The sequence below is a fragment of the Canis lupus genome, chromosome 1 (assembly GCF_048164855.1).
Source record: "Canis lupus baileyi chromosome 1, mCanLup2.hap1, whole genome shotgun sequence".
NCBI lineage: Eukaryota > Metazoa > Chordata > Mammalia > Carnivora > Canidae > Canis > Canis lupus.
This window is the reverse complement of record NC_132838.1, coordinates 68941126-68965723: the sequence shown is the minus strand read 5'-3', so window position 1 is coordinate 68965723 and position 24598 is coordinate 68941126. Positions and strand designations below refer to the sequence as shown.

General features: G+C 43.5%; 1 protein-coding gene across 3 annotated transcripts in view; it reads right to left on the bottom strand.

Moving 5' to 3' along the window:
• Positions 1-24598, bottom strand: part of LAMA2 (laminin subunit alpha 2) — a 583647-nt gene that overhangs the window by 27935 nt on the left and 531114 nt on the right. For 2 of the 3 annotated variants that reach the window (XM_072833697.1, XM_072833705.1), the window contains 6 exons: positions 22071-22209; positions 17108-17228; positions 14094-14270; positions 10212-10360; positions 5328-5504; positions 4960-5128 (listed from right to left, as the gene is read on the bottom strand). In XM_072833697.1, the coding sequence (XP_072689798.1) occupies positions 4960-5128; positions 5328-5504; positions 10212-10360; positions 14094-14270; positions 17108-17228; positions 22071-22209 (932 nt within the window). Of the gene's footprint in view, positions 1-4959; positions 5129-5327; positions 5505-10211; positions 10361-14093; positions 14271-17107; positions 17229-20009; positions 20022-22070; positions 22210-24598 lie in introns of all 3 variants that reach the window. The other variant, XM_072833687.1, reaches the window with a different exon arrangement.

The window sequence follows — 24598 nt, the reverse complement described above, 5'->3', positions numbered from 1 at the left end:
CACGGCTATTTGCATCACTCTTCTTAGCATTCACATTTCAAAGTTCAACTTTCCAATAAGCTTCAAGTAAAAAAAAGAAAATGCAGCCAGTTCATTGTATACAAAGGCACACGGCCATGCTGGTTATAAAGACTCGGTACAAACCCCGTGTAGACCTGCCGGTGGTCATAGACATCTACAGTCTGACCCCGCCCCACCCACCGTCTTCATGAGGGATCTCTACAGATGTGACACATAGAAATATTTAATGAGCTCCAACTGGGCCACACACGGAACAAGAGAAAAGCATAACGGGAAGCTGGGCTCTCACACTATCAAATGCGATAATACACGTACAGTGACCTCTGCTGTGTGACGTCCCAGCAAGTCCAAATGATGGGACCGACACAGTCCTCAGGGCAGGGCTTTCCCAGGATACTCTGAGCCTGCGCTGGAGCCCGGTGAACAGCATCCTCATGGTGTGAGATGCTGGCGGGGAGGGGACCCACCATAGGGGACAGCCCCTTCGGCCTCTGAGAACAGAGGAATTAACCTACAGGCCTTAGCTCTTAACGACCTTCTTACGATCTAAATTCTGGTGTGAAAAGGGAAGGGGATGGTGAGAATGGAAAATGATGCGAGACTCGAGCTATGACCTCCATATCCCACTGGAGTCTGCAATTGTTGAACGTGGAACACCCGCCACTCCCTTTCTTTCCTGGCACTCGCTCTCCCCCTGAAAGCGTGAAAGGCTAACGATTCCCACGGAAGACTTTTGGGGTGTTTCTGAGCGCCAGGCACCGTGCTGGGTGCTTTGCATACAGCATATAATTTACTTCCTCATGATAATCCTTGGCTGGGTAGATGGCACCATTCTTATTTTTCAAAGGGTCATTTTACATTTAGGGAGGACAAGTCACTCACCCGAGGCCACTGAGTGGAAGTAGGCGGGCAGGCCCCGGTCCCAGATCACTGGAAAAGGCCCAGTAGTCGTTCTCAGCGGCCCCCAACGTGGAGGGGGGTGCCCAGAGGAGAAACCAGCCCTTAATGTGATGTTGCACAGGAATAAAGAGAGGTTGAAAGCCACCGCTTTCAATGTATCTTTTAGAAAAAGTTATGAAAGCAAAACACACGTAAGAATATATATATATATTTTTTTTAAATGATGAAAATCATCTCTAGTCCATAATACATCTGCTGTTAGCTTCTGATATATTTTTTTTGCAAGGATTTTTTAATGTGTTTTTTCCCATCTATTGATGTAGATGTGATTATGCAATATGTATGCTTTTATGTCCTGTTTCATCCACTTCACATAATGTCCTAAGTATGTCATCATTTTGTATTGTTTCAACTGAAAGATTTTATGTACAAGAGTGTGATGATATATTAAAATTTGCATTTTATAGACTTGTTTTTACACTTCTAGATGCCACTAATCATTTGGTTTGGATGCAGTTTCAGGGACACCCTGCCACGTTTCCAGTTTTCAGTCTTGAAAGCCAGCGGGCTGTGTGTGTGGCCCACACTCCGCTCTTAGCCACACTGACCTCCACACATAGTGGGTTTGTCATTTATATGAGCGTCTTATTCCTCAAATCTTCCACTCTCTGTCTCTCCCCCTCTCCCTCGCTAGCAATGATGATATTGTATTAATTTTTGCATGTAGTAGTCTCTCGACAAATATTCGTTATAAATTGTTGAACGTTTAACTTTTGGTCCCCTTTAAAAAGCAGACACTTCTCTCCACACAAAGAATGAAAATAAGAGAATTATTAAGAGAAATAAGGAAATTATTCCTATTTCTTAAATATATGTATTTCTTAAATCATTTAAGAAAATAAGAGAATAATTAATTATTATTAAGATCAAATGGAAAGATGTGTATGGTCCCATGATCTGAAACTGTAAAAATATAACCCCATAAGGATGGAGGTTCTAAGAAATGTAATTATGCCCACATGGCATAAGGGGAGATAGCTGATGGAATTGAGATATCTGGGTTTTAGTGCCAACTGTCAGTAATGTGCGTGATGACAGGCCCTGAGCTAAGTTCTAGGGCTTTGTTAAGAGTCAATTAAGGGTCAGGATCTTTAAGGTCTCTTCTAGCTCTGGTGTTCTGTGAGTCTTTGTATACCAGCCCACAGGATTGCCACTCAACTTCTCTTTTGCTTTTGTCTTATCTCAGTGGAACGCTCTGTTTCGGAAAAGTTAAAACACATACTGCTGAGAGAAAATGGAAATTGGAATTAGAACAGAAGGTTACAAGAAAACTTAAATGAGTTAAAAATCTCCAGTCCCAGATGGGAAAGTATCTTTATTTTCAGAAAAAAAGGGGGGAAAATGTGATCTCCAGAAACCACAGAGGGATATGCTGGAGACTCCCTATAAAATAGAGTTTGTGCAGGCACTGAGCAAAGAGAGGTGATGACTGGGGACCAGCGAGCTTCTCCACCAGTGAACTGGACCAAGTCAAGATGGGCTGGCTGAGAGACCTGACCCAAGAGAAGGTTGAGTGGTAGACAGGCTCTCCAGATTGTGGTTGACTGAATATGGCACTGAGGATGAGCCAGCAGATTGACTCAGTTAAAATACCAAAGTATTCTCAGTTGTATACTTAATAAAATATAAGGACAGACCAATGGAAGGAGAGGTACTGCTGTCCCCTGACCTGGGCACTTTGAGTAATATTGTCTATTCCAGGTGCCACGTTTTGAAGGGGACATTTCAAACTTCAGAATATTGATCTGTTGAAAGATAAATACATAAAAAATAAAAAAAATAAAAAAGAATATTGATGTGTTGAAATAAAGGAATAAGAAATTAGGTCACATGGAGAATGCTTGAGGTTATAGACTATTTACCCTGGGAGAAAAGCTTTTGCTATGTTTTCTTTTTTAATTGAAGTATCATTGACACACAATGTTATGTTAGTTCCAGGTGTACGACATAGCAATTCCACAAGTCTATTCGCTACGCTCACCGCAAGCATAAGGACTTTGCTCTTCCCAAATCCTGGAAGGGATGCTAGAAAGATGCAAGCTCAAAAATATCTCTAGTGATGAGCAGCAGATCGCTCTACAGAACAACCCTTTCCATGGTGGAAACTAAGGGAGAAAATGAAATGAACAAGAGTTTTCAAAATCCGTGCTCAAGACAGCGTGTTGCACCCATCAGTTGGCAAGCATTATAAATATGACAGGTATGCTGTAAAGAGTATAGTGAGATCCACCCTCTTGGATACATTGGTGGTGAGAATGGAAACTGATGAGACCTTTGGAAAAAGCAATTAATGGGTACGTTTTGAGAAACTTCGGGATAGTCTTCATTTAATCTGACATTTATCCATCTAAGAATCTGTCTTGAGACAATAAAGAAGAAAGTTTGGTAAATAGAGGCGCTCATCAGAATATAGTTCCTAACAGTGAAAAACTAGCAGCACTCTAAATGGCCTATGATGAGGAAAAAGTAGAATGAATTACAAAGACAGAGCGTTGCAGTGATAAGGAGCCCGGCTGTGTAGTCGGGCCTCCTGGGCGAAAATTCCTATTCTGCCATTTACTGGGCGACTGAGGCTAGACAATTCTTATTAACTCAAACCAAAAATGGGATGATGTATCGTTTACAGAGCCATGATGAAAATTACATATGAGGCTGAATGGCAATCATTTAGGCAGCGGCTGGCGCAGCGTCAGCACTCGGAGGCAGTCATTATGATCACGACGATAGAGCAGTTAGGCCATTTATTAAATGTTGAGTTTGCACTAGGCATTTAAGAAACATTTTTTTAAGTCCTCATGTTAACTCTTGGACTTATGTGTCATAAATACACTCACTGTACAGATGAGGAAACTGAGGCCTAGATTGGCTAAGTAGCTTTCCCAGATTCATACTCACGGTAGACGGGAGTGTATGCATTGCAACCCTGGCTGTCTACTCGGAAAGCCATGCTCTAATCAATGGAATGATTACCCCCCACACAAGGGAACATCCTACGTGTCTCTGTGTGTCACACACACGCACACACGCACATACTCATCAAGATAGGGAAACGGAAGGACTCCACAAAAATCTGCGTTTTTGGCTCCTCTGTTCTTGCCAGTACGGCACCCCGCCCCCTTTCACACACGCCTCAGAACGCAAAGAGTGTACCTCCTCCTTGTAAGGGGCAAGAGGTCGATGAAGGCTTTAGCACAGGTGACATTTAAGGCAGGCCCGGGTGAGAATGACCGACAGAGCTAGCTTACGTGTGTTCCAGATCTCCAGCCTAGACGTCTTGCCACCAGGACCCCGGGCCCCAAACGATCACACGTGGGCCCTCGTCTCTGTTCTAATCAGTCCGAGGACCACGGTTCTCGATAAAAGCCCAAGGCCCAAGCAAAGACAAGACTCATGCTCCTTTGCTTTCTGAGTCTCCCAGCGGCTCCGAATGTGTCTGCTCCGCCCTCACCTCAAGCTGGCTCACGTCTGATTTCCATCCTGTGTGAAGCCCCGACCTCTCGGCAGGGCCGTGAGCCTCCCTCTGGGCCCCAGACAGGGCCTGTCGGCCTCGTAGTCGGGCAGCCACGTCTGCGTGATGTTTAGTCACGGATTACCGGTCTTAAAACAGAGGCCACCACATCATACACAGGATGCGGCGTCTACTAGTTGAAACGCAACTAAAAGGGGCTGAAAACGGATACGGTTGCATGTGTGTGGCGATGTTACAGGTGGGTCTTGTTTTTGGTTCTGTAGACGCGTCTGTGCTATACTGGCTGTTCACCGGAAAACACTGCTGTTTCACGAGAAAGAAGCTCAAAGCGGAACAGACATAGAAGTAAAAGTAATCAGAGGAAGGCGTCCGGGGAACGGGCTTCCGTAGACGCTGCCCTCCCTCGGATTCCAGGAGTAGGATGTACTAGATCTCCTGAATTATTTTCTCTCGGAAAACAGCTGAAAAGACAGGTTCCAATGGGAAAGCGCTAGGATGGAAACACTCACGTGGGCCCCAAAAGGGGTGGGCGTGGGGAGGGCGGGCGTGGGCACGGGCCCCGGCTGGGTAACTGCTTCGGCTGGGACCGCTGCATCCTCGTCCTCGCGGGGTTTCTGGTGGGCACACCGACCGATGTCTGCGTTTTTGAAGGACATGGGCTGCGCAAAGTCCATGGGGCTGATGGATGGGATTGCAATTAAACACTCCGCGTTAGTTGTTGAGGTGCTGCCTCCCAACAGTCCAGCCCCCCCTCCTCAGGGCGAGGGCTTGACCCTTCCAGTCGAGAGGGCAGCTCCTCCTGTTGCCTCTCCGCCCACCCCCTGGGTCTGCGGTGGCCCCGTGTGGTCCCCTTAAGAGAGCAGAGTTGCCTACTTACACCGAGTTGATGACCACGTTCCACACGCAGCCTTGGAAAGGAGGGATGTTCCTGAGAGGGGGTGGCTGGAACTCCGGCGGGGCGCCCCCCACGAAGAGCCTGTGGACCTGGATGGCCTGCTCCGCCGGCAGGGCCTGCGTGTGCCTTCCGTCTTCATCCACTTGCACAGTGAAGACGCTGGAGAAACAGCCGCAACCCAGGGCTCAGCGCCCAGCCCGTGGGTGGGCCTCAGGCCGGATGCCCCTCGCCTCGCAGGAGCCACAGGAGTCAGTGGGTCCCTGGGAGGCCACAGGCACCGCCCCCCCCCCCCCCACAGGTGGCTCAGAGCAGCGGCGGCCCAGGGGGACGCGGGGACCGAGCCCGGGGCCTTGATCTCTCCGGGTGCCTCGTGTCCCTGCGGGGGGACAGGCTGTGCACCTGGGCCGAGAGCCTTCCGGGCGCTCTGGGAAGAACCAGGCTGACGCGGGCGCCCTCGGCCTGTCCGTGGGGTCCCCTGCTGGCGGGGGCCCTGCTCCTTAGTCACAACAGCCCTGGGGCCCTGGGCAGGGACTCCAAGGGGGCGGAGTCCCGATGATGACCATCACCAAAGGCATTGCCTCTCTTGTTCTAGAAGCAGGCTTTGAATTTCAGTCCAGATCAGGGGGTGGGAGGCTATTAGTCACCGGCCTGAGGACCATGAATGAATTCCTGGAAGCTTCCTATATATCCGGGGAGAAAACCAAAGTACTTAGGGGGGAAACTCAGTCCTAAAATGCCATCTGACTTGACTTTATAAAGAATAAGAACCAGGGAGGCCTGGGGTGCTCAGTGGAGCATCTGCCCTCGGCTCAGGTCGTGACCCCGGGATCGAGGCCCACGTCGGGCTCCCTGCAGGAAGCCTGCTTTTCCCTCTGCCTGCGTCTCTGCCTCTCTCCCTGTGTCTCTCATGAGTAAATAAATAATTATATATATTTTTAAAAAGAATAAAAACCACATGCAGAACTAGAAATAACAAACCAGGGCAAAGATGGTCTGAAATGGCCCTGAGCAACTGGTCGACGTTGAGACAGTTCAGATGTAAGAGAATGAAAGAAAAATGGATTTCATCGGTGCTCAAAATGTCAGTGTTCAAGGGGTGGAGAGGGAGCACATTGGATTTATTTTCAAAAGGAACATGAAGGGGAAATGACATATTGTTTTTTTTTTTCTTACCAAACTCTGGAAGAGCATGTTGGCAAAATTCAAGAGGTTCCACATTATTGCTAAGGATGCTGGTGGTTTTATGAGACTTTTAGGAAAACACTTCTGGGCATCTGTGACTCACTGAGCAGTCCCCCCGCCCCCACGCACACACCTTTTTTTTTTCTTGCTAAAAGCAAACTCTTCCTAACACGACATGGCGATGTTCTCAACAGTTTTAATGAGGGATTTAAACCGCTATTAAGGATTGTCTGAAGGGAGCAAATCTCTGCTCTCGAGCAGGGTTTTCAAAGAGCCAGAGGCCCTCATGCTTCTGATGTCGTGTCTGATCTGGTTCTGCCCCAAGGGCATTCCAGTGGTCCTGTCCTAGTAGACCCCAGGGTGGAGACACAGGATGAACGTGAGCTTTCGGGAAGAACCGACTGGAATGGAGTATTAGCGTAGAGGCTTACCGACAGTGTGACCGGGGCCAGGTATTTAATCTTGCTCAATCTCATTTCATTCATTTATAAAATGAGGATGAAAATACCTACGTTAAGCCATGGAGAACACTAATTAAGGGATTGTACTGAGGCTGTGTTACTTAATGAAGGCATTGCTCGAAGACGATAGCTAAATCTTGCTTGTGTTTTACATTCTAGGAGCATCAGATCTAGATCATTTATTTCATTCTTTGTTAAAAGAGGAACATTACCAATATGCCCACTATGATTCTACTGTATCTCTTTTAAAAATATGTACTCAGTGCCCCTTCATGGAGCACCTGTTATAGGCAAAAAGCGCTATAATAGACATTATCAACAAGTCAGCTGTATTTGCCTACAAGTTGCTTCTTGGAGTTTCATAATAAAACATTTCATTACTTATATTCTATTACTTGTTTGTTGGGAATATTGGTCTAAGCTTTTGTTTTCGAACGACCGCCAAATGGGTTGTATACGTGCAAGAAGAAATTAAGAGAAGTAGGTGCCCTGACATTTGCAATTTATATGAAGAACAAAGTCTGCCATTTTATTTATCATTTTTTAAAAGATTTACTTATTTATTTGAGGGAAAGAGGGAGAGAGAGAGCACAACACCTGCGCCCGTGCACGAAGGAGGCAGGAGTCAGGGAGAGAGGAAGGGAATATTCCACGCGGACTCCCCACTGAGCATGGAGCCCTACACCCCACGACCCTGACATCACGACCTGAGCCAAAATCAAGAGTTGGATGCTCAACCGACTGAGCCACCCAGGCGGTCCTGCAATTTTATTTTGATGGAACATATTTTGAATGGTAAGAAATATTTGGGTTGCAGGGTCCAAATCATGATTCCACTCTGGATACCGTAGATCCCAGATTATTCCTGAAAGAGCTGGTCTAACTTTGTGCCCTTCAGCCTAAATCTGTGCCCATATGGAGAATGTTCTGACAGAGGAGGAAACTCCTCGCCTACACATCTACTCCAGGCTCTTGGGGTTTCGTACTTTTGTCCAGTTAGGGGTACTGGCCACTTACGCGGAGTCCGGGAGAAGGTTCAGAGGGCTATGGAAGGTTACGGACGGCAGGGAGCCCTGGAGTCCCCGGAATTAGACACCAAAGTGACTCAAGTGAGATTTTTGCAGAGGGAGGGGTAGAAAAAGAGAGAGGGTAAGGGAGGAAGGAGAAAGAGAGGCAGACGGGGAGAGAATAGGGCAAGAGCACCTCGGGAAGTTTGCCTCTCAGTTTGGTAAAAATGCAGTGATTCTGTGCAGTGGCATTACGATTATCATCTTATCCAGGGCTTCAGGAAAAGAAGCGACAACGGACATTGATGATCTGTATGGTGTTGGGGGAAGGCAAATACTCCCAAATTAGCAAGGGCATCATACTCGATGTGAAATGGCACAATCTTTGAGGTGACACAGAAGGGTAAGAGCAAATAGTTGGCAAGCACAGATGGAGGCGTTAGAAGTGTCCAGCATTTGACACAGAGCGTGCCGTGGAATAGGTATGAAGCATTGAAAGATGTTTCTGGGTGAAGTTCTTAGGGTCATTAGCCATCTCCAGTTAATCAGTTAATTGAGGCACTTGCTGAAAGGATAGGCGGTGATTGTGTTTGGCCCACAGAGGCCTGACTGAGACATTACGGCAGCAAATGTGTTCTTGCTTTGCCGCGGAGTTCACCGACTTCCCACTAATACGGCCCATACATTATCCTCTAATTAACAGCGAATGGCGAAACTGTTTGTTTATATGGCCAATTAGCCGAATGACCAGTTTTCAGCGATGTACTATACACTGAACTTAATCAAATAAAGGCTGGATTAACGGCCGACAGCTGTGAAGTTGGCATAATAAAATGCCCTTCCTAAAGAGACACCTGTTAAAAGGACACCTGAGCGCAACGTCGTAACGCACCGGGGACCCTCAGAATCCTTTCTCGACCAAAATACATATTTGGGATGATTTTTTTGGTCAACTGTACTTGTCAAACCTGCATTTGTTTGTTGAGATTCTTTCAAGTTCAAAGACGTTAAAAAAGCCCTTCCCACCATGAGAAGGGTTAACGTTTGCCAAAGAACCTTAAGTCTTATCTGAAAGGTTGTAAACTAGTATTTTAGAGCGGTCGCTAAGATTCAAATGAGAAAATTCAGTTTTCACTCCGCCTCAGGGACAGGCCCACAATGTGTGGCTCCCAGGTTCGCGAATTCTCAGTTTGTCCAAATACGGATCCCTCATTTGTCTTAATCATGGTTTCCAAACATCGCAGCGAGTAGATATCCTGCAAGAACGCTCAGTAGTAATTCGGCCCACAACCTAATGTTCTGTATAACAATAAAAAAATGAGCCAAGGAAAGCTTTGTCATTTACTTGGAAAACATTCTTATTACTTATCTACACTGTTATCCCCACAAGAGGATTAATTAGAAAACGCAGGTCTGTACAGAGTAGCTCCTGCTCACCTGAACTAGTGCTACACCATCATCCTGCTGTATTTAAAAAATATGCTCTGTGCCCTGAGGGTTCCTCACAGTTGATTTCCAGGTCTTTTCTACGTCTCCATTCTAATTAAATGGCCTGCTGGTTGGGGGTCTGAAGTCTCGGGGCTTCTGTCTTCCTTTTGTCTAATTGTCCTTCTAAACTAATTCCCCGCGTTGTCAGACATCACTGTGAGGACAATGCAGACGACTTTCCCAGTGCAGGGAATACCCGGTGCCCAGCACTCTGGGGACGGACGCGTCAGCTCAGGGCACCGTGGCTGCCCTTCAGGACTCAGGGCTGGGAAGCAGTTCTTTTGGGTCGTCCCCGAGGTAGCCTTTCCCTCTGTGTCCTTCACCTCTGTTCCCCCCTGTAGCCACTCTGCAGGGGCCTGGTCCAGCTCAGGTGGTGGGGGGGTGGGGCGGTGGGGTGCGGGGGTGGAGGTGCAGGGGCAATGGGGGGCGCGGGGGTGCCGGGCGGGGGTGCAGGGGCTGTAGGGGCGGTGGGGTGCAGGGCTGGAGGTGCAGTGGGGGGCGAGGGGTGCAGGGCGGAGGGTGCAGAGGCTATGGGGGGTGGTGGGTTGCAGGGCAGAGGGTGCAGGGGCTGTGGGGGGTGGTGGGGCACAGGGCTGGGGGTGCAGTGGGGGGGCAAGGGGTGCAGGGCCGGGGTGCAGGGCTGGAGGTGCAGCGGGGGGGACGAGGGGTGCAGGGAACCCCCGCGGCCCACATACAGGTTAGGGCCGCTCCCCAGCAGCTTCTGTTACCCTTTAGTTCTCTCCACGTGGACGGAATGTTCTCTCCCATCGTGGAACCCGCTCGGCCCCGGCCTGATGACAATTTTCCGCATGGTCCGTGTCCCCGTGGACAGGTGCACCTCCAGGCGGCCCTTGCTCAGGAAGACTGCGTAGTAGGCCTGCGGGGGCGAGAGGTCATGGAGGGTCACGGCGGCCCCTCGGCCCGAGCCTCCACCTGAGAACCAAGGACTCAACACGCCCGTGGGCCATGGACCAAGCGGGAATCGGCGTCTGGGTCCCGGCCCAGGGCTCTGCTGTTGGGGGCCGTGCAGTCTGGGCGCAGCAGAAGCACCGGGCCCTAACCCACAGGCCAGGAAGCAAAGGTGTCCAGAAACTTCCTGTCCCCAGAGTCACGGGTGGACAGTGAGCTCCTGGAAATCAGGTCCGACTCCCAGCCTCATGGCCTTGGTGGTGTCGGGCTCCCCTGGGCCCCGCAGGCTGCTGGAGCATATGCTACCGCCAGCACCCAACTGGTCTCCCACACGCAGAAAGAAGGCAGACAATTTTTCATCCACAAACATGACTGCTTTCTTCTGGCTACTGTTCCCATAGCAACCAGTGTGGTTTTGAGATGAGATTAGGAACCCCAGGGAGCCCGAATGCAGTCCTCGCCCCAAAGCTGAGGCCACGCGTGTTCCCCTGCCTGTGGAGTGGAGAGCACCTGCTGCTCCATCGTCACCCAGCCCTCTGTGAGTCACCTGGGGCGGTGACGGTTGCAATCACACATCGTGGAGTCTCCGATGATTTGCCAAATCGTCCAGGCAGCTGTGTGTCCAACACAGAACATCCAGAGGATCTGAACAAGTGCTCACCATCCGTCAAAGGGGCAACTGCAAACTACCCACTCAGTTAAAACGTTCTCAGTTACATTGATTGTTTGGGATAAGAAACTAACTTTAATAGAACAGAGTCAAAAACAACCCTATGGCTTCAAAATGTCAGCTTTGGAAAATCAAGTATGTCAGTTTAACCAGCCTTGGTTCTACACCAGATGTAAACTATTTAACATTGTTTCCTCTTTCAAAGAGGACTTTACTATGAGATTTTTAAAGATGAATATTATCATTAAAATGTTGAAACATTAACACGTTATTTCCAATTTACTCTGCATTGTAGTACTTAATATTTTCTCATTTTAATTGTTTTAATGGGCGCAGGTTCTAATTCTAAGAACGATCCTGAAAGCTGGTGATTTAAGTCCATTTATTTAGTCTTGATGAGGATAAAAGACAGGAATTTAGGAGGAAATTTAAATATTAGATGTATCCAGCACTTATTATGTGCATTAAGAAATGAGAGGGAATGACACGTTTTCCTCCCTCTATTCTTTAAAGATTATTTCTATTACAACTATTTGATGCATTCCTCAACATTTAAGAGACATACATGTAAATAATAAAGCCACGTTCACAACTGTACAATTGAATGAATATCAATAAAACTACAATTAAATGAGTGCCACCCAGTTTAAGAATTCCTCCATTGGTATTATGCTGAGTGAAATAAGTCAAGTATTATGCTGAGTGAAATAAGTCAATCGGAGAAGGACAAACATTATATGGTCTCATTCATTTGGGGAATATAAAAAATAGTGAGAGGGAATAAAGGGGAAAGGAGAAAAAAATGAGTGGGAAATATCAGGGAGGGAGACAGAACATGAGAGACTCCTAACTCTGGGAAACGAACAAGGAGTGGTGGAAGGGGAGGTGGGCCGGGGGTGGGGGTGACTGGGTGACGGGCACTGAGGGGGGCACTTGACAGGATGAGCACTGGGTGTTATGCTACATGTTGGCAAATTTAACACCAATAAAAAAAAAATTTACAAAAAAAAAAAAATAAAAGAATTCCTCCATCGCCCAGCTTCACCATCTTAGAGGGGACTACTAACACGGATTGTAGTTTTATCAGTGCCTTGCTTTTTAAAAATTATTTTTGAAAATTCACACACACACATATGTATATCTGTAAACAATATGTTTAGTGTCAAATAAATAAATAAATAAATAAATAATAAATTATTTTTAGATAATCTCTGCACCCAGCATGGGGTTCAAATTTACAACCCTGAGATTAAGAGTCACCTGGTCTACCAACTGAGCCAGCCAGTAGCTCCTGCTCCATGTTACTTGTATTAGAAATCTGTGAAAATGGCATCATACAGTATGTGGTGCATCTTTTTTTTTATTTCTTTTCAGTTTCTGATATCCATCCATATTGTTAGGTTGCATGGTTTGTTTTTAAAATCAGGAATGGGGATCCCCGGGTGGTGCAGCGGTTTAGCGCCTGCCTTTGGCCCAGGGCGCGATCCTGGAGACCCGGGATCGAATTCCACGTCGGGCTCCCGGTGCATGGAGCCTGCTTCTCCCTCTGCCTATGTCTCTGCCTCTCTCTCTCTCTCTCTCTCTCTCTCTCTGTGACTATCATAAATAAATAAAAATTAAAAAAAATCAGGAATGGATATTAAATTTTGCCAAATGTTTTCTCTGCATCTATTGAGATGATTATATAATTTTTAGGTTTTCTGATATTAAAATACTCTTGTATTTCTGAGATAACCCAAGTTACTCATGGTTTCATATCTTTGAATTTATATTGTTCGGTCTTTATTTTTTGTCAGGAAAAGAATAAGATTTATTATATAATAACATCCATGGATAACATGGATTTGAACCGTGTGGATCTACTTACATGTGGATTTTTTTTAAGATAAATACTGTATTCTCTTCCTTATGATGTTGTTAATAACATTTTTTTTCTGTAGCTTACTTTCAGAATACAGCGAATAATATACATAACATACAAGTATGTGTTAATCGAGTGACTACATTATGGGTAAGGCTTCCAGTCAGTAGCACGCTCTGTCTTTGGGAAGTGAAGAGTTATATGTGGAATTTTGACTGAGTGGGGGGGTTGATGTCCCTCACTCCCATGTTGTTCAAGGGTCAACCGTATTACTGACTACTCAATTTTAAATTATAAATGTGACTTTAAAAACACCTAAAATCACAACCACCACAACCTGGTTGACAAGGATGCATCCATATTTGAGGGCATATTTGTAAAGCGTTCCTTTCATTCTTTGGTAATTGTAGACTAGTTAATTCCCATGACCTCTTTCACTAAGAAAAACAAGATTAAATGGAAAAATGTATATATTTAAAAACATAAGATGGAAAGTCCGGGAGGAATATCAAGGCAGGAAAGAGTTATGACGCCTAAGAGATCGCTTTTAACAGAATCGAAAGGGTGTAGGGTATGAAATTGAGGTTCACACCTGACAATGCAGCTACTCTGTGGGCTCCCTCTCCATGTCAAGAGTGAACCTGGGCATAGGCCACTGCCCATGCATGGGTGCGTTAGGCTCTACTTGCTTTCTCCTATCCCACGCCCATTCCCTGCCTTCTCTGTGTCCAGAGAGGGTGGGGTGGTCAGACTTGAAGAGACTGCATCATGTAGGCTAGCAAAACTGGGAAATTGATCCGAGAAGGGATCTAAATTTGAATTTAAGAGACCCTAGTGGGATATCTACAGATGCGGTAAGTAATCAGACTTAGAGATAAGGGGATATTATTGTAATCTGAATACAGTGTAAGCTTTCTCCCTTTAAACACACACATGCCGAGCCCATATGAAATACGGGTGCAAATACAAGGGCCCGTGCACCTAGAGCTGACCAACAAGGAAAATCCTTGCGGAGATAATTGTCTTAAAAAAAGATGAGAGTGGAAATAAGTGATGCAAATCTAAAACCACAAAGGCAATGTATAAAGCCTAAATGTCTTGCCAGGCTCCTTATAAAATGTCTTCTATAAGCACAAAGGAAAATGCCCTGCCAACCAGGTAGGAGGGTACCTGTCCAGTTTGCCTTCGTTTCCTCCGGGGTTGGGCTGGCATCCCTCCACTTCCCAAGAGGATGATCCCAGACTCATTCTTGGTGCTGAAGGACAGGTTGATTTCTGTCCCTACATCAATTGGCACAGGGGGCAGCTCCACGAAACCAGGCTTGGGGAAGCTGACTGTGTAAACGTTCTGTGGGCAAAAGGGAAAAAAGAGAAGAAAGCATCAGAAATGAAAATTTAGGGGCGCCTGGGTGGCTCAGGTGGATGAGCGTCTGCCTTTGGCTCAGGTCAGGATCCTGGGGTCAGGGACCGAGTCCCGCATTGGGCTCCCTGCCCAGCAGAGAGTCTGCTTCTCTCTCTGTGTGTGTTTCTCCCCCTGCTCGTGCTCACTGTCTCTCGAGTGCACTCTCAAATAAATAACACCTTAAAACAAAAAGAAGTGAAAATGTCGAAATTTCTGTCTCACCCTCCTCCGGGCACTCAGCATCACCATGAAATACATTGTTTTAGAAAGCGTGAGACTCAGTTATGTGGAGAGCTTGCAGTAACTGAAGAAATACTATTTCCAGGCATGACTGAACTTTCTGAGCAGTTTGGGTTAAAATAAAAAATCCGGCCTCTGTTTTTTTTTTTTTTTTTAAAGGTTTATTTATTTTAGAGAGAGAGCAAGCAGGGGGAGGGGTGGAAGGAGAGGGAGAAAACCCCCCAGCAGACTCCCCACTGAGCATGGAGCCCAATGTGGTCCTGACCTGAGCTGAAACCAAGAGTTGGATGGTCAACCCACTGCGCCACCCAGGTGCCTCTGGCCTCTGCTTTTATTTGAGCACTTTTGATTTAAAATACACACAATTATGACCGACAGATGACATTTTCTTTTGGTGTAGATCTATCTTGCTAAATCGCCCTGGAAAACACTCTGATAATCCCTTGAATACCCTCTATCAACTAATTGTTTCTGTTTTACAGAGGAGTCTGACCATGGTCTATGTCTGCATTTTTCTCCATGATGAGCCCAAGGGAAGATGTCCATGGCTATCAAATGTATAAATACATTCTAGAAGAATAAAAAGTTAGGTGAAAGCTCAATCTGAAAAGTAAACAAACCAAACATTCTAAAGCCCAATTCTCAAAACGAAAATAGTACCATTGTCCCTAATAATAAATTTAAAGCAATAACATTTTAGACAGTAGCAAAGTACAAAAAAGAGAAAGCAAAAATCACCCCCATCTCAAAGCTGATAAAAGCATGGAGCTTTTATCATTCATCCATCTGTTTATCCTGCATGCATGCATTCATTTATTTATTTTTCACAACAAATTGCCCTCTTCCTCTCTCCTCCTCTCTATATTTAAATGAAACCCCGGTAGGCACATTCTTCTGTAAATTCTTTTTTTTCACCACATATGTGGGAGATACCTCTCTCAGAACACAGATCTTATCATCACTTTTAATGGCAGGAGGATTCCACTGCATGAAGGTGCTAGGAAGCAAGCCCATGTAGTCGGGCATTTTGAGTGCTTAAAATGCTCATTTTACAAGTCCCGGATTTTGCTGTAGTAAAAGCAAGGCATCCTCTAACGCAGAATATTTTTTCCCCACCGTGTTTCAGGCCCAGTTAAGTGACATAAGTGTTGTAAAATGTATCATCTATTTTCTTTTCCAATTTTCAAATCATAGACTTTTGGATAGTTCCGATAAAAGTACTGCGCAGACTTTTCAATATTTATTTTCACATCCTTTCTGCCTCGTATTTCAGTTGTAAAATAATTCCTGGTGACTGAAAAGTACCTTTACAGAATTAGCATTTTCACACATACAGGTTATTCATTTTCTGGACAGTTTTCCATCCTCATGTATATATCTTTTGGACATGGATGAGAGTTAGGCTTTGGAAGATTAAAACTCTCAGTAAAACTTTCTTAAAGAAGTCAGCATGGATCCTTCGAGTTTCCATGCTGTATTTCCCTTATTCCCAAGCATCTCATGATGGATATCTATGGCTAATTCCAAATTGGAGCCTCTAATGATGAAGACCCTAAAAGTTCTGTTCCAGTCTTTAAATCTCATGTTGCAGGGATGGATTCGCTTTTTCTTTCTCTTCCTCCTCCCTTCACTTCCCTGAATCCTACAACCATGCCTTAGAATTATTACAGTGGAGAAAACAGCTAAAATGAACAGTTGTATCATATCAGTGTAATCAAAATTTTATAAGCATGATGCATTTAACATTGTTGTTGTTGTTTTTTTTTTTTTAAAACCCAAACTTATTGCTTTTAGGATGCCCGTAAACTTCTTGCTACTATTTCCTAATGACTGTTGACTCTTCCTTATAGACATTTTAAGAGAGCAGAGTTGGACCTGTGTTCTGTCTCCTATGAGTCAGCCCCTAGTGAAGAGTCGGGGCAGAGGGGTTCAATGGAACAAGGGGGCTGCTTCTGCAACAAAGAAAAGGTTTGAAGACGCCCAGTAGCAGGGGACTTCGCAGTCCTGCCAAAGATGGTCTTGGTGGACGGTTCCTAATCGGTGCCATTTTCAAAGACAAGGAGGTTTGACTCTCAAACGATAGACAAAATGCTAAGCACTAATGTTTATGGTGTACGTGGTTGCTTGTTATTTGTGTAAATTCCTAGTATATTCTGGAAAAAAAACTTAGGGCTGCTGCACAAAGCTATATGTAATACTTGAAGAGGACGTAAGTCTAAAATAGATGACAAGAACGAGGAAAGGGGAAAAGTAGTACTGGAAAGGAGGAGAGAACCAGAAAAGAGATTAATATTAAAAATACATGTTATGAAGTGTTACACACGTGGGGAATTGGTTCACAATTTTGAGTGTTCAATCATACCGTTGCCTACGTTTATGTGACTGTGGTGATTTATGGACGTGCTTCAACCTCGCTTTGTTATTTAAGCATAGCTAAGACTAGGATCCCTGGGAATCTAAAATAGGTTAACAAGAGCACCAAAACTACGTAAGTGAAATCAGGTATGGAAGCATTTAGGGAGCCATTAAAAAACCAAACTAACCTCTAGTGAACACCCCTTGGTAACACCAACATAATCAGGACTGCTGAGGATGTTATATGGAGTTCTGGAAATTTCGATATCCTTGAGGCAGCCGGAATATCTCTTCAAATTTACTTCTGGTCTGTTGAAAAGTTACATGGAAAACAAAAAAGTGTGACCTTCAGGGAAATGGCAGTACAGTGTTTGTGATTACAGGGTGCAAGCCACGTGGGGCAGGCTGACACACGGGCAGGCAGGTGTCCCTCAAACTGTCACAGGTGCACACACGTGCTCAGCAGACTCTGCCTCCACTACCTCCTGGTTGGGTTACACGGATGTTACCCTCATCCTGCAGAAAGAATCTTTATGCAGTTTTTCTTGCTCTCTTTTAAATTAATCTCACCACAGCCTTTAAATTCAAGGTCCAGGAATTAACTGATTTCTTAAGGGCTTCATATGTGTAGTGGAATGTGGTTTTTTTTTTTTTTTTGGTACCAAAGAGTAGACAAATGTGTAGGCAGCATGATAAAACTATACCAAAAAAGTAAAAACTTGCTCAAAATTTAGGGGGAAGATATCTGTACTCATTTATTTTGAGAAGAAAACATTTTTGTCATTGAGGCTTTTTTGCGGGGGGATTAAGGGTAGCCAAAGATTAAGAAAATATTGTATGCTCTTTAAAGCTTTTAACGGAAACAAAGCCGAAGAAATATTCTTTTGGATTACATAGTAAAAAAAAAATACTGCAACATTGGATTTACAGATTGACCCCAAGGTCCTTATTGTATTTTGGAGCAATAACAAAATAAAGCGGCCAAAGGTAAAAAATGTACATTTTTTCCAATAAGGTTGAAGATGGCTTCTATACCCCCAAAATAGCATGTGAATGTTTACTTTTTATTCATTACTTCTTAGAAAAAGACGAAGATGCTAGCACTCAGTAGGTGCTCAATAAACAGAAGCTGGTAAAATGTCAGTGAGGGTACTTGTTTATTTAGTTGATAGCAGCACCGTCCAATAGAACTTTCCACGGAGATGGAAATATTCTGTCCAAATCGATAGTTACATGTCACATGTGGCTACTGACCCTTGAAATGAAGCTCAGGCCAATGAGAAGCTGAACATTGTCATTTTATGTAATTAAAAATTAACTATTCACTGTGCCTAATGGCTACCATATGGAACAGTCCAGGTCTATTAGGTTAAAAAATCATAATACTTTTTTTGGTGTTAATAAGCATCGGTAATACCTGTCTAATCAACACCAAAATACTATTAGGATAGTGATTAATTCTCTCCTCCTGGTTCTATGATGCCCGGATTCCATTTTTTTGCCTCAATAAAACACATGGAATGAGGAAAAAGAGGTGGGAACAGAAATCAGATCCTGGTATGTGTATCAGGTGATGTATGTCATGCTAAGTATTTGTTCCTTTCTCTCTCTCTCTCTCTGGAGCCACTTCATTTCTTTGATCATTTCCCCTCATTCCCAATGTCTTCTCCTTCTCTTCAGTCAGTTGGTTATTACGAAGGACATACCCAACTGGAGGGTGAGGATCTTGCTTATAATATTGTTTATAAAGTGAAGGGAACAGGTGGATTTCCTTCCGAGTGTTCATCTTACTTTAGAGGGGGACGGATTTAGCGCCATTTCTTCAGAGGTCTTATCAATGAAGTAAATCACCTCTAGAAGTCTTGTACTTCACTGTTTCCTGGACATACAGTGAACTATCTCAAAACACAATGCTGTAGCAGGCTCAACGCGAGGAAGAACATGGGCGATAAGCAATCACGTATGGTGATCAGACTCCTGATGGTAACCACAAGCCCCTGCTTCCTCTATTGGCCTCAAAGGCAACATTACGAAGCCACACAGTGTCACTCCAGGGGTCTATACATTTCCACCAAAAGCCAGCCTTTGCCTTTGAGCAGTCTCAGCAAACAGCACGACTCGGCTCATCACTCCATTGTGACAAAACAACTTGGATTTTGCTTTTTGTATATACTTTCATTTCCATATATTCCACTTTCTGCTATTAGAAGTCTGGCCTTTGCTTTAAAAATGCCTTGGATAAGTTCAGCCATAGTAGCTCCTTTCCAGAAAGATGGCCTAGCTAGGCTCTGTGATACCAAAGCACCAGGCTCTGGCCAGAGTGTGCCAGGCTGAGCACGTCTCTGGGGTATCATCAGCCGCGTACAGAGACCTGCTGTTCATAGCTCTCATGCTGATGCCTTTCTGCAAACGGCAATTAAAATGCTCCTGGGAAGCGAGGGAAGCTGTCCACAAGCTTCTTCACCATTAAGGCAAACACTTGTTTTTAAATATAGTATTTCCAGAGGTGTCTTTTATCTGGCTTCACAGATAATTCTATATCAACACAATGATAATAAGCAGCTTTGCAAAGAGGCGCAAGGGCCCTGTACACCCTTGCATATCTGCAGGCTTGCAAAAAGCAGCAAGGCAGTGGTGAGCATTCGGGAGCACAGGGCGATGGTTCAGCAGACAGCATGGTGCTATGGAGATCGGAGTCTGGGGTTCAACCCTTCAGACTGCTTTGCTCTGTTCCCCAGACCTACAGGGGCCCCTGAGCCTGCCCGGCTGCCCTTGGCGTATGTGCTGCTGTGTATGTGCACCGGGGGCCACTGTGCGCGGGCAGCTGGAAAAATAAGCAGAGCCAATCTGTCCTCATGGCAGGTGAAATAAGGGAAATCGCAGCCCAGTTCCTGGTGGGTGAGCAGCAGCATCTTTGTAAGTAAGGGACAGCATGAGAACTCAGAATGCAGCAGTACTTGCTCATGAAATGTATGAATAAAGCCGCGTAGGTGCTGCTCTGCTTCTGCACCACCGCTTTATCTAAGAAGCCACACTTACCCAACCCATGCACTCGAAGAAGGCATGCATAATGCATAATTTAAATTTTACCTTGCTTTCATACTAGGTCAAAGGGAAGAGAAAAAAACAAACACAATTTACTTATAATTGCATTTTCATTTAGTAAAACAATAAACTTTATTCCTAAGTCTTCTTAAAAAGTATCTCACAGGGATCTTAGGAGGAAGGGAATGTAGCAAAACCCACAGAACAGAAAACAGACATATGCCCTTGGCCACAGTGAAATTAGAATCCAAAGATGACCATTTTCCACACTGCTCTCTTGGGACATTTTTATTTTGATGTCTAAATTTAAAATACTAATTTTAATCTATCTTATGAATGGGAAAATGCACAAACGTTACTATGCCATAGTATTCATGAGTAGCTGATAAATATTGCCTCTCAATGAGCTTGCATTTAACACATGTAAAAATACTTTACCTCATCGCTTGAACTTTATTATATTAAGATCCTGTCTGTGGGCAAAATAACAGCCAACTATGAATGCACGGCTCCTTGCTTAGTCACAGATATGTGTCTAAAGATTATATTGGAATATGTGCCATAGAAATATTGTAAAATGCTGTACTGTGCAAGTAAAAGCATCTTAGCAATACAGACTCATTAGGTATGTAGTCTGAAAACTAATACATAAACCCGTCTCAACTTGGTTAACATACATACTTTTGCAGATAATTCCTAAAAATCACTTTATGATCATTAAAAGAGAGTCATCGCTAGAATAGATAAAGCCATGCTTCCATAGCCTTACTTTGGCTATATTCAACTAACTTATAGGGAATTTACTTAATGATCTTGCAAAACAAATCCTAGACTTAAGCAACTGTTGGATCCTTAGTATTTCTATGGTGTCTGACACAGAGTAGGTGCTCAACAGACAGTTGTTGACTGAATAAATAGATTTTTGAGTCATCACTACATCACTATTCAAATGCATTTGATCTGCAATGATTTTCCTGACCAGATACTTTAGGTTTACATTCCTGCCACAAGTCCATTATAACATGGATGAATGCAGAGCTGGTTTATGTGCCCCATGAAACATATTAACTTAAACCCTTGAAAGACTGGAAGTTAGTTGCCTGGTCTATGGGTTTAGGTACATGGAGAAGAGTAAAACCCAGTCTTTATGCTAGCTATCTTAAAATGAGGTATGTGCACTCCACTCATCTGGAAAATAGGAGAACAACTAACTACCATGCTTTTCAATTATTCTGAGATTACCTCCAATCGTGGTGTGTCTTTTTAGAGTAGAAACAACTGAGATAGGACGTTTCTAACAACTAAAAACTAACTCAATGAAACTCTAAAACACAGTAGTCTGTATTTGTAGTAAACTCTCATGGTTTAACCAAATCGATTCATTCCATTCTAGTTAAATTCAATTAACATTTATTGAGCATCAAGTGCTTTATAACTTTTATTTCTTACGAGATGTTTTACAACAAGCAGTACATTAATTAAATACCATATGAAATATTTTCTGAGATTTTTTTGGTTGCTGGCATTTATTTTTTGAACTAAACTATGAGCTAATTATATCTCCCCATCCTGCTATCTAAAAAAACATATGTGAAATCTAAAAAAAATGTTGGCACAGGCACAAGAATTCCTAATATAGCTTTAGCATTAGGCATATGGAAAAGCTCCAACATACCATTAACACGCTAATGCTTAGCAATAAACTAGGTTATCCTCACAGTATCCTGGAACACTGACTGATTTTTAGAACACTAAGCAGTGTCAGCCTGCCATTATCTCCAGTTACTATGCAAGAAAAAGGCAATTACAAGATGCACATGCAACTCTAGTGTCTACCTTTAATTACTTTTATGATTCTTTTCATCAGGTGAATATGAGGGAAATAGTGATTTCCATCCATCCCTTCAACAGAGATATCAAATTAATCCTTGGGTTTCTAAATCCAGGTGTTGTTCTAACATGTAACATGATTTTTTTTTTAATTAAGCCTTTCTGCAACTAAAGGTTATGTGACATTCCTGTTGTAATTAAACTTCAGAACTCGAGTGAGCAGAGTGGCCATTTAATTAAAACTTAATCCTTAGCTCTAAATACACACTGAATTACCTCAAGTTCCTCAGTGTTGGCAGACCACCAAAATATATTTTGTCATCTGCTTTCAAGTCAAGGCCAAAGTTGTTTCCAGAAGATGAAGTCGCTATGTTCTCCTCCTGGTTAGTATTTATATCTACGATTGATATGTTGGCTGTAAAGGAAAGAAAAGGCTTAGATGAGCAAGACCAGCCACATCCGTATCACTGCTGTTACTTCAATATAAACTTACTCTCATTCTCAAATTAACATTGACTTTCTCAAGAGTCTGTACTACACACGTCTATTTAACAACTGCAGAAGCAGCGACACTGATAAAACAAATGATTATCTACAAAAAGGGCATAAAAATAACAGCCAGACAAAGGAAAGGAGAGGCTCTTCTCTGTTTAAACTGTTTTGTTCAGAAAGCCGACAGGAACCCCTTATCTCATTGATTTTCTCCCCTTCATTTTGAAGAGCCAGGCTGGGCTTTTTCTGAATTATGTGCTTCTCACCATTAATATTTGTTTAGGCCCAGCCTTCAACCGCTTTCCATATTTTGGACCCTCGATGCACATTGAGGCATCAGTTTATTATCATGAGAGATTTGGCCTCTGAATCTTTGCCTGATAGCGGATCTGAATTAGCAAGGATCTGAAAATGGCTATTTGAACTGGTGGATTATACAGGTATTTCTAAAGGTTTATTCTTTGGAATGCTAGTTTCCTGGACATTCCTGGTTCAAATAAATATGACAAACATTGGGTTAAGCAAAATTAAACATATATTTTAATTTTATGACTGCCCAGATCTTTCAACATACTAATATTCAATGTAATGTTTCCACAGGGGGACATAGAGCAAAAAAAGTATTTCCCAAATTTATTTAACCATGGAGCATTATTATTTTCCCTTAACACATCATCTTTTAGAATAGTGTTCTTTGAGAAACAAAGAAAAATATCAAACTCAAAAAAATTCCACCATAATCGGTAGAAAGAAACTTTCTAAGTTTCTAAGTTTCTTAAACATAATTAGCTTATTAAAAAATGACCAAAATAAAATACCAAAGCAATGAATACCTCAAATCCTCAAAGTAGAGCTTTGTAAAAATAAAAAAGAAACACCTGTTAAATAATCATCCTATTAAAAATACTTAGCAAGTCAAGATTTCATACAGACATTAATTTTACATGCACATATCTTATTGACCGGACCGGTGGCTAAAATTAAAAAAAAATTATAAAACCATTTTCAAGACTTTTTCATTCATATTCCTTTTTATCCAGATCAGCAAAGAAGTTTTCATAAGGAGCTGTTGACTGGAACATGGAAATAGCCTCTTTCTACCGATCCGGTGCAGATTTTAATGGTGTCTGTGAAAATGAGATGTTGCTTCTCTCTTGCAGGCAAGCCAGAGACTGGAGGTAGTTTTCTCCCTTTTCCCTGAGCGAATATATGCATTTTTAGAAACCATTCTAAGAAAAACTGATTAAAGAGCAGAAATACATTGAATTGAAACTCACTGGCCCAAGCATTAACTCCAGCGGCGAGACACAGGGTGGCATATTTTTACTGAGTTAAAGGAAGAGCTTTCCTCTCCCCTTCCTGAGTGATAGCAGTGAAGTGGGTTCTGCTAGGAAATGCTAACACTTGCTTTTATTTCCTGCCCTATTTCTTTCCCTTCCAGAATAGCTATTCACATAAAATTTCAGAGTTGATGAGTTCAGACATCATTTATGGGTAAGCAGGGAAATAAGGGTCTTATTAAATGCTAGACCAAGAGTAGGGGCTTGGGAAGTCTTTTATAATCAATGCTGAGTTCTTGTAAATGAATTGTTACTTGGTGATTCCTTTCTTCTCTTGTTCGGTGAAAATCGAAATGACTGTTCTCCACCTTGTGTCTCTAGTGGTGCACTTGAGGGGAATGGCACATCTCTGGAGGTGGCTGTGGTTCTTCTAACTGAACTCACACAAAACAGCTAATCTGGTCACGGAAAGGAAGGCCTATTTGCATCCGTCTCCTGCTACTCTGTGGAGTCTCATCTTGCTCAAATTCACAGGGACCTCCCCGTGTCCAAACCCGGTGGGGGCTTTTGGTCCTTATCTTAATCCATGTCTATGCAGTATTTGAGGTTGTGAACATTCCCTTCCTTCTAGGAAATATCCTCTTTTGGCTTTCATAATGCCAGCTTCTCTGTCTTGTACCTTAAAGCAACCTCATCCTCAATCTCCTCTGTGACTTATCTCTTTGAGCACTTCTGAAGTGTTATGTTCCCTAATGTGTCTTCATTTGGCTACTTCTTGGATTTTAGCTATCCAGGCAACCTCCCAGTTTATATCTACTTACTATATGTTGACAACTCAGAAATATATATGCCTGGACCTGATTGTTGCCTGGAAACCCACATCCAATAGGTGAGACACCATCATCGGTATCTTCTCAGATAAAATTCAAACAAAATATATTCCAGATTGAAATGGTTATCTTTCTATACCCAAATTCACATTATTTATTTGGTGGCACCATGATCCCCCCACCCAATCTCCTAAATTAGAGA